We start from the raw sequence: 19708 nt of genomic DNA, 5'->3' as shown, positions 1-19708 counted from the left end.
TATCGTTCAAGAATAAAGCATGTTTTTAAAATGGTTTCCTCTCCTGGTTTTGTGTAGTTAGAGGCAGCAGGATCCTCCCACTGTCTCTGCTGGTAAATACTCACAACCTGCCTACTTCAAGGCATAGAGGACCACTGGCATGGCACTGAAACACTTTCCTCTGGACTTCAAGCTCTATATGGCAGGTAAGATGAGTGCATGCTCCTTTTAAAGATGTTTTATTAATATACTTTTTATTGCAAAACTGTGAAATAACAAATAACAATTGACACATGCCAAGGGTTAATGGAGTACTTTTATTAAAATATATGTACAAATAAATGTTTCATAATACTTCTGTTTACTTAAGCGTGACTATGAATGTATACTTTTACTTGCAGTAGAGCATTTTTACATTGTCACTTTGCTATGCAATGTAAGTTAAAGGATTAAAGTACCGATGTACATAATGAATGGGGAAAGATTATTGGTTTTAATTTCTATCAATATGTTTCTCTTTTCCCAGTTGACTCTGCTTCAACAGTTCCTGATCTACTGTCCATATTTCATGAGCAGGAGATGACAGAGACTGTGCATGAAACAAATGGCCATGGATACCTTGGTACTTTTGTTGGCAAGAATGGCTGGTAAGAGACACATGTTCTACTTACCATATTTGGTTAACTAAAGCTTTTAATATTATAATATTAGTTGCACATTCTGCATATACGTGCACATGAGAAACTGCTACATGGAACTAGAATGTTATGGTAAATATCTGAGAACGGAGGTGCTCTCAGATATCTTAACCTCCGGTGATTATTCAGGTGTATAGTTGTACAGACAGTTCAGTCTGGAACCACTCTTTTAATATGTGGAGCATCTAAATGTGGAAATATAGCAATGTATTTATCCGTGTGGGAAAAGAGCTGGATTATGCTGCAGGCATGCTGTAGTTGAAGTATTAATGCTTTCCATTGTGAAAACTTTGAAAATATTGGGTACTCACTTTATTGCTTTGTGTCATGTCTTGGTTATTACAACTTAAATTCTCAGGCTTCAATTCTTTTCTGTTGAAGTGACTTGTGATGTTTTATATCACATTTAAAAAATATTAAAAGCACTGTTCATAAGTGCAACGTTAAATGCTATTAAATTCACAATCAAACATGTATTAATCTCAATAAAGCAACAACAAAGTTTCCTGTTTGAATTTTGAATGTCCCGCCTCTTGTGTCCTGTGTTCACTTCACTTTTCACCTTTGTATGTTTTCACGCCTGTGTGATTGGACTCTGATTGGACTTCTGTTAGTCTAGTTTTATTAAGATTCACTGTGCATCATCCCTCTGTTTCCCCGTGTGTCTCTCTCCGTCGGGTTCACCCACTACTACCTTTTTTGCCCCATGTGTAAATCGTGACATGAACTCAATAATGTAATATGAGTTTGGGACGCTATTATAAACAATTTGTAAGAATTCACAAGGCTTTTATTCCTGTTCTCAAGCAATATGTAAACTGTTAACTAATTTCTTATGAATGCCTATTCTTTTCTCATCTAACAATAAACGTATCTATGGTTCTATAATTAAACCTATTAACACATTATAATTTCAATTTGCATCTCACTAGGACTTATAAGGGCCTTATTACCTATTAAATAATGCTTATTACAATAACCTTAATTCAAAGCTTTATCATAAACAACCGTGTATAGATCAGCAGAGACCTTTAGCGTATGAATAGCTTTTGGTTCGCCTTCGTAACACATCAGATGAGGACGGATGTGTCCAACATTCCTTGCACACGTTGTCTACTTGCATTGGTTGCACACTTTCCCATGAACAGCATATTTAGCCCTCCTCTAGAAAAACAGCTGTTCCCCGAATAAAGTGCTGCAGGGTTGTGTCCTAAAAGCCGGAGATTAATTTGTATTTTTGCTCTTCCCGTGCCCTCGTCTCAAAGTCAATCAGTTTTTATGGGCTTCTGCCAAAAATGCCTGAAATAAGGTTGGTGGTCAACACAAGCTTAACATTTTATTCTACAATATGTAACACATCCCCTCTCGTGAATCTGAAGCTTTTGCACATCCTAAAAAGGCGGTTGCTATTAAGTGACTAAATCTCACGAGTTGCAAGAAATGTTGTGCAATTAAGCTTTTATGGTGTTTCTGACTCGGTTTATTTCTCCAGAGCTTTTGAATGCACTGGAAACGAAGCTGAAGGTTATCTTAAATGGCAACATTAAAAGGATTAATAGGTACGAATCTGGAGGTTTATGGCTTTGCTGATGTTATTATTTGGGGCGACTGTGGGTCAGTGGTTAGCAGGTCCATCTTTCAATCAGGGGGTTGGCAGTTCAATCCCCACCCTATAAAGATACGCACTCACAGCAGTATGGAAACCCCCTAATTCTTGATAATTACTTAAGTAAGTATATATAAAATAACAATAAAGGGCATGTTTGTCATTTTTAGACACAATATACAGTTTGGCTCCATCAAAGTGAAATGTGTGTGTGTGTCTTTATTTTTGGCCACCTAACTCAGTAAAGTCAAAGTAACATTATATTGTATTATGGAATTAATCAAGGGCTGCACGGTGGTGTAGTGGCTAGCACTGTCGCCTCACAGCAAGAGGGCCGGGGGTTCGATTCCCGGTCGGAGCGGTCCTTCTGTGTGGAGTTTGCATGTTCTCCCCGTGGCAGCGTGGGTTCTCTCCGGGCTCTCCGGCTTCCTCCCACAGTCCAAAGACATGCTGCAGGTTAATTGATCTCTAAATTGCCCATAGGTGTGAATGTGAGAGTGAATGGTTGTATGTCCCTACATGTGCCCTCGATGGACTGGCGGCCTGTCCAGGGTGTCCCCTGCCTTCGCCCTATGTCAGCTGGGATAGGCTCCAGCGCCCCCGCAACCCTAATGAGGATAAGCAGTATTGAAAATGGATGGATGGATGGATGGAATTAATCAAACTAATCCAGTGTCATATTGCATTTGTATTGTAAACATTTATGTGGTTGTCAAATGGAGAGATGCTGCTTCCTAGACGGCTCCTTCATATTTGGACTTGTCCATGTTCTCTTCATCTTCACTTCAAAGAAGCAGTCAATTCATTTTCAGAGGTCGTCACTTCTTTACAGTTAATACACAGTTACCTGACATGTGAAGTATTAAATTACTCTGGTTTTGTGTTGGAGGACAAAGTTACCTTTAGCCAACGTGATGACAATAAAGATTTAAGACAAATGAAAAGGAATATAAATAAAGTTCCAAACAGATATACATTGTACTTATTACATAAGAAATGTTCAACAAAGTAGAACAATTTGGATGTTTTAAAATATTGTTTTAGACCATTTTACCACATTAATGATGAGGAATTACAAATTAGTTCCTGCAGGGGTTATTGTCTTCGCACAAAGCTCCACAATATTGACTTTGAAGTTACAGCAAATAGCTAAATTATCTTTTTGACGATCCTTCCACCATTCAGAGAATATCACACAACCCTTATGTGCATTTAGTTGATTTACCTTGGAATTAAGCTTTCATATTATTGATTATGCAGTTCAGACACCATTAATCCATCCTAAGCAGTGGGCTGCTGTGAAGCTCCTGAGGAGCAACTAGGGGTTCAGTGTCTTGCTAAAGGACACTTCAACATGCAAACTGTGTGGAGGACAGGGATCAAACCTGCTACCTTGTGGTTATGGGATGACCACTCCCCCTATGAGCATGCCCCACTAGCTAGCTCATGGCTGCTACTCTGCACTGTGCTCAGTGGTTACTATCAATATGACCCGGTGATATACCACACACAACACCCAGAGTAAACTGGAGCCAGAGACTCCTGTACCAAAAATATATGTTTTATTGACGGATAGAGAAAACTATATGTTTAATACATAAGTCAAAAGTGCACAAGCAAGAAATAAATTATGTGGGGCTAAACTACACCGTCAGGGAGGTCAGTGTCAAATTAAATAAAAACAAATAGTAAAGTCACAAAATGTGCAGGTCATTTAACTCCCACTTCACACAAACCAAATCAAATGTACCTATAATTACTTTTATTTGACAATTAGTTTTGGCTTGTCTAATATTGACTTGTTGACAATGGGTAAATATCTGCATGAAGTATGCAACATACCTTTGAAATATGACTCCTTATGTAGATAACATCACTGTACAAAGAAATAAAGGTTGTTCAGGTCCCTTGTGCAAATACAATTACGAAAGGGTGTAAAAATCAAGTGCCGTGAATAATGTAGGATTTCCATTGCCCACTACAAATTATAGAATACATATGACATGCAGACGGACGGGACATACATTATTCTATATTAACATCATATATAAGTATTTCACAAGATGACCTGAAAAATCCAAACAGCAGCTGTATGTGATTGCCACAAATAAGCCAGCAGGCCTTCTTGTTGTTGATCGTCTTCCCATCAAACAGACTGTTCTGTCATTTTTGGATCAGGGCGCTTGTTGGTTTCTGTACTGGATGTTGATCTCGTTGAGGACCACATCCATACTCGGGTTTTCATCTGCTGTGGTTGTTCTGTCTTCAATTGGGTTACCTGTAACACAGCGCGATTGAATTATTTCTATTTTCTCTATAATATAATGGACACCTGTATAACAGGTGTGTAGGGTAATTAAAACTAGTGACAAAGTGGTGGGCTTCTCGCCCTCCAAGACACAATTTGTTTAAAAAATACATTTAACTTTACTTCTTTAATATATTTTGAGAGCCACAACGCATGTACAAAGACTGCCTTGTTTACAATTGTAATCAAGTAGACTCGGACCAAACACGTCATATCAAGGTAAACACATATAACACAATAGATAAAACCTGTTTTTAACATTGTTAGGCAAGTTGAATACATCCTGCTACTGAGACTTACCTAAATCTTATGTTTGAGTAAATTAATCATAATCTGATAAGAGTGATTAAACACCTCAAAGTTAGGTAACTCCCACAATCTCGATGGCAGACTTCACTTACCAATGCCATTAATCTGCTCTGGGGAGTCACTGGCGAGGAAAGACGAGGATGAGTTGTTGGACTGGGTGGAGTTTGAGGAAGTAAGTCTGGATTCTGATGACCTCTTTGCATTCTTCTGTGTTGCAGTGCGACTCCATTCTGTGAGAAGAAATTAAGATAAAAAGGTGAAATGTAACATAATCATTGACATGCAATTAATTACCATCACCATGCATTTGGTACACTTGAATATGTTACTTGGAAGGTCCATATTCAGAGGAATTAGAACATACATAGATGATGACATGAGTGTAAAACTAAGACTAGTAAAGTTGTGAAATGTAAAGTGAAGCACTCCAACCTGAGTTCTCTGCTAGTCTCATTCTGCCACAGCAAAGGTAGGTCCTCCACTGCGTCCTCACATTTTCTTTTGCCGCACAGTAGAACATAAAGATGAAGAAACCTTCAAGACAGAAACAGAATATTTATGTACGTATATAACATGCATACTGCATACAAAGTTAAAGTTTGTTGTATTAAATAAATACAGTTCTGACTTGAAGGACTTGCAGTTTTGCTAGACAATATTTTTAGGGGACTGTGAGATGTCCAATTTTTTCTATGTTGCTAAATCTCACATAAATTATATGATTCACCTTTGTGTTTGTAATTAGGTAATTTAAGTCCACCCATTTTGTGTGAAAGGTGAGTGCTACAAGACTAAAAACAAGTCAACTCACCTTGCAAGGAGTTAAAGATGGCAAAGAGGTACATGAATGGCAGGTTAAGGGGGCCCCAGGCAAAAAAGGCAAAGCCCCAAGTGAGGCCCAGGAGAATCATTATCCCCGCCACACTGCGCACATCCTGCAACGTAGTGCGGTGCTGCATATTGTGAGGGTTCTGCCTCTTCAACCGACACAGTTGCACTAACACCACAATGAACATGGCAATGTTGAAAATAAAAACTACGCAGAAATAGGCCACCACTGCTACATAGAAAGCAATGTCATTTGCCAGCCAGCAGCTGTGGGAGAGGAAATAGATGGAAGATAATTAACAGGTTATTTTGTCTTTGTATTATATTTGGTATTTGTGTAGAATCACGTGCATGAAACTGTTTATCGGCGTCTGACAGAAGACTCACAAGTCATCACTAGAGCCATCGGAAAACCTTCCGTAGGAGACGAGACCGTAGTTGTCCTTGTCAACGGCAATGACAATAATGACCACAATCATCGGGACACCCCAGCCGACCAGCGACAACTTCAGCATGTAGCGTGATATGTGGCTATTGAAGACTTTCACAAGGGCCTGGTACATGTGGACAGCCTCAAGTCCCATCCAGGTGAAGGTAACCAGCAGGAAGTAGTGAAGGAACCAGGCAGTGGAGATGCAGAGGCCCACTGCCTCTGGGTGGAGCGCCAGCCATGCATCCACCAGGAAGACCAAGTTCAGCAGCAGCAGAGCCAGGCACAGCTGGATTAAGATTTTGGATGGAATGTCCTTCCGCAACTTTCTGCAGTGTTCAAATGTTTCAGACAACACAAGGCATCTCAGTGCACTGTCCTCAATAAACAATGTGTTCACTGTAAAAACTGAAATATATATTGCATATTGTATAGGTTTCGTTTGCAGCTTTCACATTTGAAAATGTTACCGTGACTCTTATCTAAAATGTTCCACCCTGCATCACAACATGAGCTGATGTTAAAACTGTCGTTAATACCAACAGAGCCGAGACCAGTTCACTTTATCGTGTGTGTATGGCTATCAATTATGAATGAGTAGAGTTGAGTATTTTGTAAACAGCAACAACAGCAACAACAACATTGCACAGCTTTAACACAACTACAGCTATTGCAATTACAACATTACAGAGCACCAACGCAACTACAACTGCAGCTACTACAAAGAATCAAAATGACACACACTACTTTAATGGTTAATTTATAATGTTGGATGAGTGTCATTTATCTTATGACTCAATACTCACCCAAAAGCCAAGTAGGTGAGGATGGTGATAGACAGGAAGATGGCAGACAGTCCACAGCCAATATATGTGATAAAGGTAAGGATGGTGGCCTGTTTACGACTAATTACAATCTCTCTGGCGAGGTCCTGTAGGAAAAAGAATAAATGACAGCAGAGTGGGAAAATGTTTACCAAACTAAAAAAAGAAGAAGAAAAAAAGAAAAATATATATAATTCTCTCACCAGCAGTATGGCAAAGCTGGTTAAATGGTTGCAGCTGCAAACTGTCTCATTATCTGTGCTGTTTCGGACAAAACAGCCTTTTGGATTCCAACCACCTGATTTGTCTGCCGGAAGAAAACACAGATGAACTACAGTTTCACTTTTGTTTACATTCATTTAATTCTGATAGACAAAGTTGAACAACTTACTATTTAATGTAAAGTCCCAGTAAACACATGTAGCCACAAAATTAGCCTATAATTTTGAAAAAGACACAAGAGATTACATCAGTTTACAATCTTTAATGTACATGGCGACATATTTTTCTCTGTTGAGAGCAACTGCTACTACTCTTACAGCATGTTTTATGGTCCAGCTGTATTTAAACTGCAGTTGTTGAAAAAAAATTCAAAATATCCAGTATATATTTATACTATTTTTAAGAGGAAGGATGTTTTACAACAGTTTTGAAGTTGTGTATTAATATTTGATTTGCATTTTAATACTCATACTACCATACATTTATTACAGTATACTGGAAAAAAGATGTAGTATGTTCCAATATATAGTGTGTCGAATGCAGTATAAATACTAGTATAATATAATAATATATAGTAAAAATACCAAGATGTCCTACTGCATCCTGTCACATTTTGTAGTAAGCAAGCTCGCATCCTTTTCTGTTTTCTCTGACCCACAATCCTCTGAGTTGGAGGATATATGAGCAAGAGGGTTAAAGTTCAAGGTGCAATGTTATGACAACATAGTTTGCCCCAGTCAAATGAATTATATATGCAATAGTACAAAACTGTACGGGCAGCTGCCGGATGCCCTGAAAGTAAAATAAAAAGCATGCATTTTGGAACACAGTGTAAGTGTTGCTAGTTTAGTGTATTTTACAAATGAACTTACTGGAACGGGCTCCGAGTTCCTCAGGTGAATTATAACATTGTCCTGCAGTTCTGTGATTGACAGGTTGGACACACTCGCTCCAAGGATCCCACTATTGAGTTTCTTTATTCCCAAAGATCTGTCCTGCATGGCCATTTAGAGACAACACAAAAACACAAGTTGTCAGTTTGTAAAGAAAATGTTATAATAATGTGTGATTTAAAATGTGGTCCAGCAGTTTCCTTTAGAACATGAAATCAGGGATTTAAAATTAAAATTAAAAACAGACAATAAATGTAACACATTTCTGTATTGTAATCAAAATGTGTGTCAGAGGTCTGTCTCTCTCTCTGCATATATTGCTTGGAATGGAACATCTGTTGACTGTGTGGACCTGGTACACGGTGCTCTCCTGGTAGAAATTGAACTGGACTCTGGTGGCCAGCTGCTGTTGCTCGCCAGTCATGTCCTGTGTGAGAGATTGGGGCAGCCTGATGGAGCCCTGAGGGGTGGTGGAGTCTGCTCTCAGGCTCCTGCCCAGCCTGGGATCCCCACGGACCTGGAACACACATGGGACAGAGTGATCAGAGAGCCATGAGATGAGTGAAAGAAAAGGAAGAAGAAGAAAAAAAAAAAAGTACGTAGTAAGTTTCTTGGTGATATCCGCTATCCTAATGCTACATGCAAGCACCCATGTAAACAACACCACACATGTTGTGATGTATGTACAACACTTCATGAAGATATAATAAACTGTATTATCCATGCCATACCTGTACATTATTGGGGTCTGAGATGGAGAAAAACGTTTCCTGAAAGTTGCTGCCATCTGCTGGTTTCACAGACAGAGCCACAGCTGGGGACAAGAGGGTCTCAGCCTCTCCACCAAGAACCAGCTTCAACCCTACAGTATCAACAATCCCTATAATCCTGAGGAGAAACACAACACATTATAATATAGCCAATTAATTTACACCAGTGGTTCCCAACCCCTGCCTTGTGGACTATAACTAGGCTTTGGTGGAAAAAGCGGAATAATCATCTACATAACAGGCTATTGAAGGTTGTCTTTGTGGTAATTACATTAAACGTGGCATGTGCTGTGCTGCATTTTTTACTCCCAGTCACATCCCTCAACAAAATACATAAAAATAAAAACATTTAAGCATTTAACAGCACAGGAATTGTAATTCATATGAACTCTGTAACAGTCCAATAGTAACTGTAAGTGTCAGCTTGTGAAGTATAGGTGTGTGGAGGACAATGTTGCACCGCCTGCCCACGTGGGCAGCCTGCAACAAGATTGTCGACATTAAAACAGTATGAAGTGACATAACAAATGTCTGAAACCATTTCTTTAACAGCACACAATAGATAATGTCAAATAAATGAAGCTGTAACCTGTGGGAGGAGTCAGACAGCACCTCAGCAGAGGCACCCAGCAGATTGCTGACGATGTGGACCGAGGTGTTCCCCAGAGCCATGCTGACGTTCGGGCCCGACAAAAGATTCTCCAGCTGAGACACCAGCTCAGCCACCTGGCTGGAGTTCAGCTGGGACACGTCTCCGGTCTGCTTTAGCAGGTCGTTGGCTTTGCTCTCAGAAGAAGTGGTGTTGTTTGGTTGTGGGTTGACAACACACTGCTCATCCAGCTTTACAACCACATTTGTTCCATTTGGACTGGAAATAAAATGTTTAGCAATCAAATATTTATCAACTACAATACAAAAAGCTCTGATTGTGTTAAGTTAATGCAGAAGATAAGGTGTGTAAGAAGATCATACAAACCAAGTGAGGTTGTGAAATTCTTCTTTTGACGCACAAAAGGAAGCAGGCCTTATATTAACCTCAAACAGCGTGAAGTTGTTTTTTAGTGGACTGTCGCTAACTATTGAATTTCCACAAATTGCTGTGTCACAGACAAGACAAAACACAAATGAGGAGTTTTACAGAACAGACCTGCGGTTATTTTCTTGACTATTAAATTATATTGAATCGACTTGTTTCCCTGTACTTAATATACACACCTGCTCGAGTCACTTGACCATTAAAACTGATTTCCTTCTCAGACTGAAACACATCAACCACGGCTGCCGACACGTTACAGATAGGAACCTCACGGACAAAGATTAAAATCGCCATGCATCTTTAAAGATAAGAATTTAAAAAAATTAGAAGTACACAGATTTCAGTCGCTGTTAAAATATATTAGTAGCTTTGAAGGAACATTTTACTGCACTAATACAAGTCGACTCACTTTTTTTCTGTGGATTCACATTCCATTTTGGCATCCTGAGAAGAAATTCTCATTTAATCAGACTATTGCATTTAATTACGTTAAAGTAACATATTCAAATAAGTTATATATGCTTAGTATACCAAATGTACTTCTGTGCATTCAAATATAAGAAAATGTCTAAAAAAAATACTTGCAAATGCAAAACAAGCTGTAAATAGTCATAGGTTCACTTCAGTGCCACATGTGTCATTTTAATGAAGAAACTGCTCAAACAGTGTCCCATTGCAGTGGACCATTTACTCAATGAAATTCATAACTCAGAGACTAAATATTACACTACATTTTTCAATTGGACTTCTTTTTTAATTAGCTGGCTTGCTCTTTATGAAACTGTTCAATCATTTAAGTACATTATAAGTTACAGAAAAAGATAGATTGCATTCAAAGCAGTTCAGAAATGCATGTTAATGAATCCTTTGTTTAATAAGGCAAAATGGTTTGATCACATCAATTCATTTTCAAAAGTGTCATTTAGGCAGTATGAATACAGCTGATTACCTTGAATTCAGATGCAATGATGGACGGCGGACATGAAACACTGTAAAGGAACATAACAAATATTGTGATTTACTGTTCAATTTGATTAAAGGGTATTATTTTAATGTAAAATTGAATTTGCACATGCTTAAATGGCAAAACTCACTCTGGACTTGAAGAACAGTGTTTATGTTGTTTTAGTTTAGAAATCTGCGAAGATTCAAGAGATCAGAATTTGTTGTTATAATAATTAATTAATGCAAAATGGACAATTAAAGACTAAAAATACTAAAACACATACTGCACCACTTACCAAGGACATTATGTCGGACTCGTTTATCTGGGAACCTTGTGTTGAAAATGTAAAGGTGTAGTATGCATCTGAAAGCAGAGAAACACTATTTACTTTGATCTATTTAGATGAACAATCTGGGGGTTCATGTGGTGAATAAAAACACTCACCAGTTCCATCGCAATAAGCAGAGCAGCTGCATGTGTTGTTCTCTTTATCTGAAACAAAATCAAAGCATGTTGGTTTACTGTATTCAAATGTCAGTGTGAACCATGGATAAAAGATGGATGTCGTCTCTGTGACGTCATCCATAGGTTTCTGAAGAGCCGTTGTGAAGCTCACAGTGGGTGGCGGTAGCCGTTGTGTGACTACACAACCTGTCTCAATAATTTCTGCTTCCTGCAGCAGCCAGGCGGGCGGAGCATCTCAAAGCTGATTGGCTTTTGCAACTTGGCGAGTTGCGAAAGTTTCGCCAAAGTTGAAATATTTAAACTCTGGCGAAAATTTCGCAACACGCCATTCGCGTCTATCGCAACGCCTGGCAAAATTCACAACCATTTGCGTCTGTGCATTGACTTTGCATGGGATCTACTCGCGCGAAACATTTGCAACGCGTTTGGTGTGAACGTAAGCCTGGTTATAATATAAAAGTGCGAGTTGTATGAACATTCAGTACCAATATAGTCGTCATGAACATTGCACCAGGCTGTAAACAAGATTATTTCTGCGGTATGGTTGGCCGTTTTGACATGGGGGTCTATGGGGATTGACTCGCTTTTGAAACCAGACTAAAGTAGCTTTTTGAGGAACTGCAGTTTTTAGCACTTTTAGCACTCAGTGGTCAAACGTTACATACATGTAATATGACCTCTGCATGCAGACCATCAAAAGCACTTAGAGGCAGTGGGCTGCTGTAACGAGGGAGAGAAACTTGGGGTCCAATGTCTTGCTCAAAGATACTTCAACATACAGACAATAAAAGCCAGCAATCAAACGGTGAACCTTCTGGTTAAAGGACAACCCCTCTACCCACGGAGCTGCTTCCATGTGGACTTCATTTCTCTGCACTGGAGGCTGACGCTTGATTTAAACACAAACACAATAATTTCAAGTTCTTCATACAGTTTTCAACCCGTCTTGCTTCATCAGATTTTTTCTGGCCCCTTTGCCATTATTTTATCATTTGTATTATCCCTCAAAAAGTTGCGGTTTTATGGAGGGATTTGTGCAGGGCTATTACTTGCCCGGGCACAGTGACTTCCTAGAGACACCGCTCGTTGCCTGTCTACCTCATGGTGACAACAATAGTTCAGGAATTCAAGAACTGAGCTTAAAAAAAAGAAGCAAGATTGAACGTGTTAATAAGTCAACTTTAGCAGTACTGGCAGGCCAGCTTGTTACCTTCGGACAGAGTGGGCTAGTTGGTTTCCCCTTTTTCTAGTGGTCATGATAAGCTAGGCTAATATTTACCATACACATATCAGAGTGGTGTTGATATTCTCGTCAAACTCTCAGCAAGAAAGAAAGACAAATTATATTTCTTAAAATCTTGAACTATTCCTTTAAAACTTTGTAATATCTCCATTCAAGTGATAATGCTTTGGACTTTATGTGACGTCTTAGAAATGTCCCAATGTCCACTTTGACATTGTGGCTTGAATACGACCTTTACTCACCACAGTAAGCTGAGTTGTTCCGAAACATAAATGCACCTCCGGACGCTTCGCTGTTGAAAGATAGCCACATTTGATTAAAATAATTAGTGAACTATCTCATCAAATGTGAAGGCAAAACATGATTAAAATTGCTTTTCAAAATATGAAGATACATGTACATATGTTGGGGGCGGGGGCGGGGGGTGTTGGTGGGAGGTGTTACATGGGGGAGACACAAACATTGTAAATCCCAAACATCTTACCATGATGAGTCAACTATTCCATTAAACGTGCAACTGTTCATCTCTTGTATAGTGCTATTGCACTGTAGTGGATCTGTTCAATGACACAGAGGGTTGATTTACTTATGGAAACTTATTAGGTTGGTACATATGTATTTCAGAGCATGCAACACTCACTCGTTACATCTGCTGTTTTCCCCACCACACGGATGTCAGAAGATGCTCCACTGGCTAGACAGAGTGTCTGAAGGATACAACAGGAAGAGACCCTCTGCTTCAGCTGCAGCTCCACAGAACAGCGGGTTGTTCTGAAGTAAGAGGGCGGTGTCAGCAAAGAGATTCTTAACACTTGCTTTGGGAATTTGAAAATAGTTGATTTCATTCACCTTATTGCCGTCTTGTTGTTGCATGAAATGTCAATTCCCTGTAAAATAAAAAACGTAACCTTGATTCATGTGAATCAAGTTGTATTCACACACTGTAACCCCCAGATATGCCTAACTATTAACTTACTGTAAATAGGCCAGTTGTGTTGTTTGTACTGAAAAAACAAATTGAGATAAGATTGAAGTGTCAAAAAAATTCTTTATAACTTTTGAAAGAAGAGATATCGCAGTCTTCGTCTCACAAATAAAACATTTAATTCATAACCAAAAAACATAAGTTTGCTTGATTTAATACACCCCGAGGTTCAAGTTGCTACAGATATAGTTGGTCTGGTATGAACGGTAGCTTATTGTGGCTAATGTTAGCACATTGAAACATAAGTCGGTTATGGCTATATAACTGACATTAACACAACTATCAGTTCACTGACTGATCACTGCGGTTGTTCCTACAGTCTGGACTCTGGGGAATCTGCTACTTACAAATAATTCAATTTTAAGTAAGCGTTTTTTTGGAGGTCTATATTACAACATACTCCTCCTATTCACAGTCTCCTTTCATTCATTTAATAAGAAATCGTTCAACGATACCTGGATATCCGAATTTCACGAGCTACGCGCACATTATTGAACTGATTCGGATTCCCTGAAGGTCTCTTGGTAATCCTAGAAGTAGTTGTGGTGGGGTGGTTTAACACCGTTGTTGCAGGTGTAGTTGTGGTGGGGTGGTTTAACACCGTTGTTGCAGGTGTAGTTGTGGTGGGGTGGTTTAACACCGTTGTTGCAGGTGTAGTTGTGGTGGGGGGTTTTAACACCGTTGTTGCAGGTGTAGTTGTGGTGGGGTGATTTAACACCGTTGTTGCAGGTGTAGTTGTGGTGGGGTGGTTTAACACCGTTGTTGCAGGTGTAGTTGTGGTGGGGGGTTTTAACACCGTTGTTGCAGGTGTAGTTGTGGTGGGGTGGTTTAACACCGTTGTTGCAGGTGTAGTTGTGGTGGGGGGTTTTAACACCGTTGTTGCAGGTGTAGTTGTGGTGGGGGGTTTTAACGCTGTGCTCTGTAATGTTGTAGTTGCCATAGCTGTAGTTGTGTTAAAGCTTTGCAATGTTGTTGTCGCTGTCGTCATGAGCGTTGTCTCGTTTGAAGTACTTGCAGATGAAGTTTGTGGAGAGGTAGTTGTGGTACTTAGTTCATCGATTGGTAATACGCAGCTCTGCAGCTCATTTTCGAACACCTCCCTAAGCTGAGAAGATGAACACAATACCCATTTTATTTAATCACAGGATATTTACATTATATATCCATTATTTGGAAAATCAACTAGTCCATGATGATTTTCCCTACATACCCAGTCCCTGATTTGTGATTCGTTCTTCTGTTCATTGGTATTCACAGTGACATCAACAAAGTAGTGTACTGTCGTAAGAAGGAAAGACAGAACTTAGTTGAGGAGACAGATTGTTTTAAATGGACCATGCATCAGTGAGGGAGATATCTTGAGTTAACCCAGATTATATTATGCACATCCCAAAATGTATTTTACAGCTGATGTGCTCTCCGTTATTATTTAACTGATCTTAGAACAATTTAATTTTCAAGCTTTTACCTAACAATGCACTTTTACAGAGATTTCTACATGTTGAAAATGGCCATAAGTACAGACAGTTACATATGGGCACGTCAGTACTGTTTCAAAAAATTCTCTTTTAATGTTTAAACATGATACTGTTCCACGTTTTCAAACAGTCTGCGACAAGGAGCAAGTGTCAGAGAGGGCAATTGTTGTTTGTCGGAGGCTGATATGAATGCGATTGGGATGATTCTAGTTATGCAAAAATAACTAAAGTACCTTTACTGACATACTTTACTTAAGTACCTTTTGAGTTACATTTCTAATCTAAAAACTTCTATTTTAGGTTACTTTATACTCCGCAGATGTTATTTTACTCTCCTACATTCATTCAACAGCTATGGTTAGTTACTTTACATGCATTATACATCAGAAACATATGATCATGTTTAAACCATCACTATAAATTCATCCAAAAGTAACACAATGACAGAATGTATGATCATTTTGACGTGAAAAAGTTTGGGAAGCACTGATGCAACGACAACAGTGCATGAAGTAGTACTGCTGATACGGCAGTGTGTAAGATGATTGTCAGCTTTTACAAGTTTACCTGAAGTCTCTGTATTTGGGGAGAAAGCAAGCGAGGTCTCATTACTGGAAGCCTGTGCTGTTGGTGGGAAAGAAAGAATGACAAAGAGGAACTTAAAATTAATATAACTTCCATGTATGGTAATTATTGTGGCGTACAGCTATAAGGTACTCAAGTCACATTGGTGTAGACATTAGAACATCTTGTAATTCAACAACACATGGTGTTGACATATGTGAATAGGTTTGTTGGAGATTTTAAAGACTTAGACTATTCATTCATATTTGATAGGTAAAGAATAAAGAAAAAATATTAAATACATACAAAAAAATAGCATCAATTATATTACATATTTTTAGAAAAGAAAAGTTCAGGTATATTTGGCAATTGTTGAATTACACTAAAAAGAAGTTAATACATGTTGAAGTTGTGCGTGATGAGAAAACCAGAATCAGACCAGAGCAGGTTCCAGTATACATTAGGAAGTAAATTCAGCATATTCAAATGCCTGGCATGTCCATCCATCCATCCATCTTCAATACCGCTTATCCTCATTAGGGTTGTGGGGGCGCTGGAGCCTATCCCAGCTGACATAGGGCGAAGGCAGGGGACACCCTGGACAGGCTGCCAGTCCATCGAGGGCACATGTAGGGACATTCAACCATTCACTCTCACATTCACACCTATGGGCAATTTAGAGATCAATTAACCTGCAGCATGTCTTTGGACTGTGGGAGGAAGCCGGAGAGCCCGGAGAGAACCCACGCTGCCATGGGGAGAACATGCAAACTCCACACAGAAGGACCGCTCCGACTGGGAATTGAACCCCTGGCCCTCTTGCTGTGAGGTGACAGTGCTAGCCACTACACCACCGTGCAGCCCAAAGGCTTGTCGTTGCATGTCAATGCAAGTTATTAATAGAGTTGTCAGTCCAGATATAAGCTCCATTGTCTGCAACGACTCTTCTCAGTGATAGCTGATGTCATACCTGCCAATAGGAAGACCATCAGAAGTGTATGCAACCAGTGGAGATGTTTGACATGTGAGCCTGGCTTCTTCGCTCTGTAATACAACAAAGACAATCATTCTAATAGTTTTTCAAAATGTTCATATAAAAATGAAAACGTAAGCTTCACTGCACTGACATTTTGCTCTTTTGATACCTATTGTTGAAGTTTAAAAGGGTGAAAGAGTGAGGCATACAAACAACTTCCCCTGCTAATTCCCACCACACTTATGTGAATGAATGCTGTAGGCATATCCTGTAATTATGTTGTCAAGGTTTTTTCTTTGGTTCTAATTATTAAGTCAATCACCCATATCTTACAATTTTCTGAAGAAATCAAACATTGAACACATTCCTGTCGGCTTTAATCAGAATACAGTAAAACAGAACAAACACATTACCTTTATCACAGCTGAGGGAAAGTGCAAAAGTAAGTATTGCACTCTACAGACACACGTTTGTTTCCTTGAACAAATAGTGAATGTTTGCTCAGACCACAGCTTTTCAGTGGTGTTAACATGTGTTACTATGCAGTGAATTAAAAAAGGTTCTGTAGCAGAAGACTTTCATTTCTAACTTGAAAAGTCTGGTACCTGCTTTTATTATTAATAGCAAAATAAAATGTGAAAGAATGTAATTTATATGTAATATTATCAGATGTAGTGACACAAACAACAGTCAAAGTAAGGTGTGTGTGTACTGCGAGATTATATGAGTGAATTACAGTGGAGATTTAAGTATCAAAGAAAAAACTTGCAGTCCCTCCTAGAGCGGGTTTCACACAAATGTCTACCACAACAGTGTTACATTCTTAAAGAATAGTATCAGTATAACTTCACTTAATACTTGGGTTAAAGATTAAACAGCATTCACAAACATTCAAACAAATGTAACCATAAAGTAAGATAATATTACAGAGAGGAAAATAAACTTTAAAAGTAAATATTAAAAGTGATAAGGTTAGGGGTTTAAATAAAGGAATAAAGAAGTAATTAATTTAGTTATATCTGTAAATAAACAAGCTTGGTGTATAATCCAGATTCAACCTAGATCCAGCAGTAATTTATGAGATGAGCAGTAATTCCTAATTCAGTAGAGGGAGACACCACCATCACCAACACTTTACCTGACAAAGGAGGCGAACATGTGCCGAGGTGAAGATCCGTCTGAAGAAATGCTGGAAGCTTTCATGATTTCGTCGTCGTTTTCTTGAAACATAACTTCCGTGGGCAAATTTTTTAAACTTGAAAACAAAGCCAAACCATAAACATTAGGTGTGTATTTTCCTCTGATACCTTGTTGTTTCTGTTGCTGTTGGCAGGCTGCTGTGTGAGTCCCTGTGGCATTCTCACACAGCATGCAGTGCATAGCTGACACATGTGGCACGCCCTGAACAGGTGGATGTCACATACTTCCACTTTACCTTAGTCTCGCAACAATTGTCCACCTCCTGAACAGGAAATGATTTGATTTTAGACCAGATCAGCAAAGGCCCACTGTGCTGTTCTATCATATGAAATGATAACTTTGATAACAAATGTCCCCGTAGGTTTTGAGGGGAAAGAGATTTTGGTTTTTCTAACCCTGTGTTTTCTCAGTGACAGACACAACTAGAAAGACGTGTTTCCAATGCAACACTACAGTGCTCTAAGAGTGCGGCAATGAGACATTTACTGTTGCGTCAGAAGAAGTCACGCACCAGCATTGTGTCTGTCAAGTTATGCACCTGCTTTACAGGAGTCTGAAAGGGAGGGGCTTGTCTGTCACGCAGCACCAACACTGCACTCATTAAAACACACACACACACACACACACGCACACACACAAACATTTATTTCCATCATTGTTCTTCCGAACTATTTGGCTCTTCCAATTATATTTAACAATGCAAACACTATATTTAATAAAGTTACACCCTGTAGAGGGAACACACAAACACTTACCTGGGAGGGTGTGTCGGGGACAGAGGACTGACGTATGAGATCATTTTGAAAAGTCATACCTGAACGAAACTAAGAGCATGGTGATTAAGTGCACGGTCATACAAAATATTCTCAAAACAGATCATTTTTAAAAAAGCATCTTGTTCAACCTGTTTTAGGTTAAATACCAAATGGATTTCTGTCATAAATGGAAACACACAAGGGGTCAAACTGACAGTGGGAGGGCTCAATAACAAATTAAAGTGTAGTGAATAAAGTAAAAATCTGGATAAAATGACAAACTATCCCAGTAGAGGCCGTAAACAAAAGGTAACCTGAATTTAATAATTTCTTCATATCCTGGTAACCCAGAAATAATATAACAGCATAAAGGCATTATAACAGTTGTTTGATCTACAAAGCATTATTATGTATTCACATTGTCAACCCTTGGAAGTACATTATATTGTATAGTAATACCAAACAGATGTAATGCTGTACCAGCGTGCGTTCCCAGCAATTAGATGAAGTAAGAAACAGGAAAAATTGGATAGGTGTAGTTCTCTATATGTACACTAGGGGGAAGCAGAAGGACAACAATAACCACAAGCCAGATTTTCATATCTGTTGGAGGGTTGAAAAACAGTGATGGCAGAGCACACCAAACAATTTCTTTAAACAACAGCCTTTGATCGGCTTCATTATTCAAATTTATATGAAATTCAAAAAGGGTTTAATAGCTTTATCTTTTCCACTTCTGTTGCCGATCCTTGAGAAGGATGTGAGGGCCCATCACATTACATACATTTAAAAAAGAATTACCAATACTACTTTTTTTTCGACTCAACCCGGAATATGTACTTTTAATCAAAAAGGAATTTCTGCACATTGACAGTATCACTTATTCATTTAAGAGAAGTGTAACGTGGACAATAAAGCCAGCTCTAAACTACGATACAGAGGCATTTATTCACAGCCACAGCATGATTAAACCAATTACAAGCTACATTTAAATGTCTAATGCAAATTTTAGGGCTGCCACTAATACTAATTTACTCATGATAAATCCATTGACCATTTTACCAATTTGGCTCTTAATCTGAACGATTATTCAAATTGATTGTATGGACAAACTGTAGACTATATGTAATTGTTAAAGGCAGCACAAAAAAACAACAACACTACCACTAAAATCTTGAAGATACTGTAATAAG

General features: G+C 38.8%; 1 protein-coding gene across 4 annotated transcripts; it reads right to left on the bottom strand.

Moving 5' to 3' along the window:
- Positions 1 to 3837: 3837 nt before the first annotated feature.
- Positions 3838 to 18535, bottom strand: LOC117743144 (adhesion G-protein coupled receptor G2). 4 transcript variants are annotated; one of them, XM_034550938.1, is made up of 30 exons: positions 18516 to 18535; positions 17699 to 17815; positions 16555 to 16628; positions 15588 to 15644; positions 14753 to 14820; positions 13998 to 14647; positions 13534 to 13561; positions 13407 to 13444; positions 13198 to 13328; positions 13042 to 13114; positions 12800 to 12849; positions 11294 to 11341; positions 11145 to 11212; positions 10998 to 11041; positions 10853 to 10892; positions 10313 to 10347; positions 10083 to 10201; positions 9844 to 9964; positions 9457 to 9735; positions 8829 to 8985; positions 8450 to 8614; positions 8077 to 8199; positions 7374 to 7419; positions 7186 to 7289; positions 6965 to 7089; positions 6116 to 6487; positions 5712 to 5995; positions 5333 to 5434; positions 4993 to 5130; positions 3838 to 4561 (listed from the first exon to the last, which is right to left on the bottom strand). In XM_034550938.1, the coding sequence occupies exons 2-30, from the start codon at positions 17788 to 17790 to the stop codon at positions 4458 to 4460; spliced, it is 3735 nt and encodes a 1244-aa protein (XP_034406829.1). In that variant the 5' UTR covers positions 17791 to 17815; positions 18516 to 18535; the 3' UTR covers positions 3838 to 4457. The 4 variants fall into 4 exon arrangements, with proteins under 4 accessions (XP_034406829.1, XP_034406828.1, XP_034406830.1 ...); XM_034550937.1 differs by lacking the exon at positions 18516 to 18535 and adding an exon at positions 17996 to 18052; XM_034550939.1 differs by lacking the exon at positions 18516 to 18535 and adding an exon at positions 17868 to 17884 and having other exon boundaries at positions 17699 to 17792.
- Positions 18536 to 19708: the final 1173 nt, after the last annotated feature.

This window comes from Cyclopterus lumpus, chromosome 14 (assembly GCF_009769545.1).
Source record: "Cyclopterus lumpus isolate fCycLum1 chromosome 14, fCycLum1.pri, whole genome shotgun sequence".
In the NCBI taxonomy this organism is placed as follows: Eukaryota; Metazoa; Chordata; class Actinopteri; order Perciformes; family Cyclopteridae; genus Cyclopterus; species Cyclopterus lumpus.
This window is presented reverse-complemented; position numbering and strand designations above follow the sequence as displayed.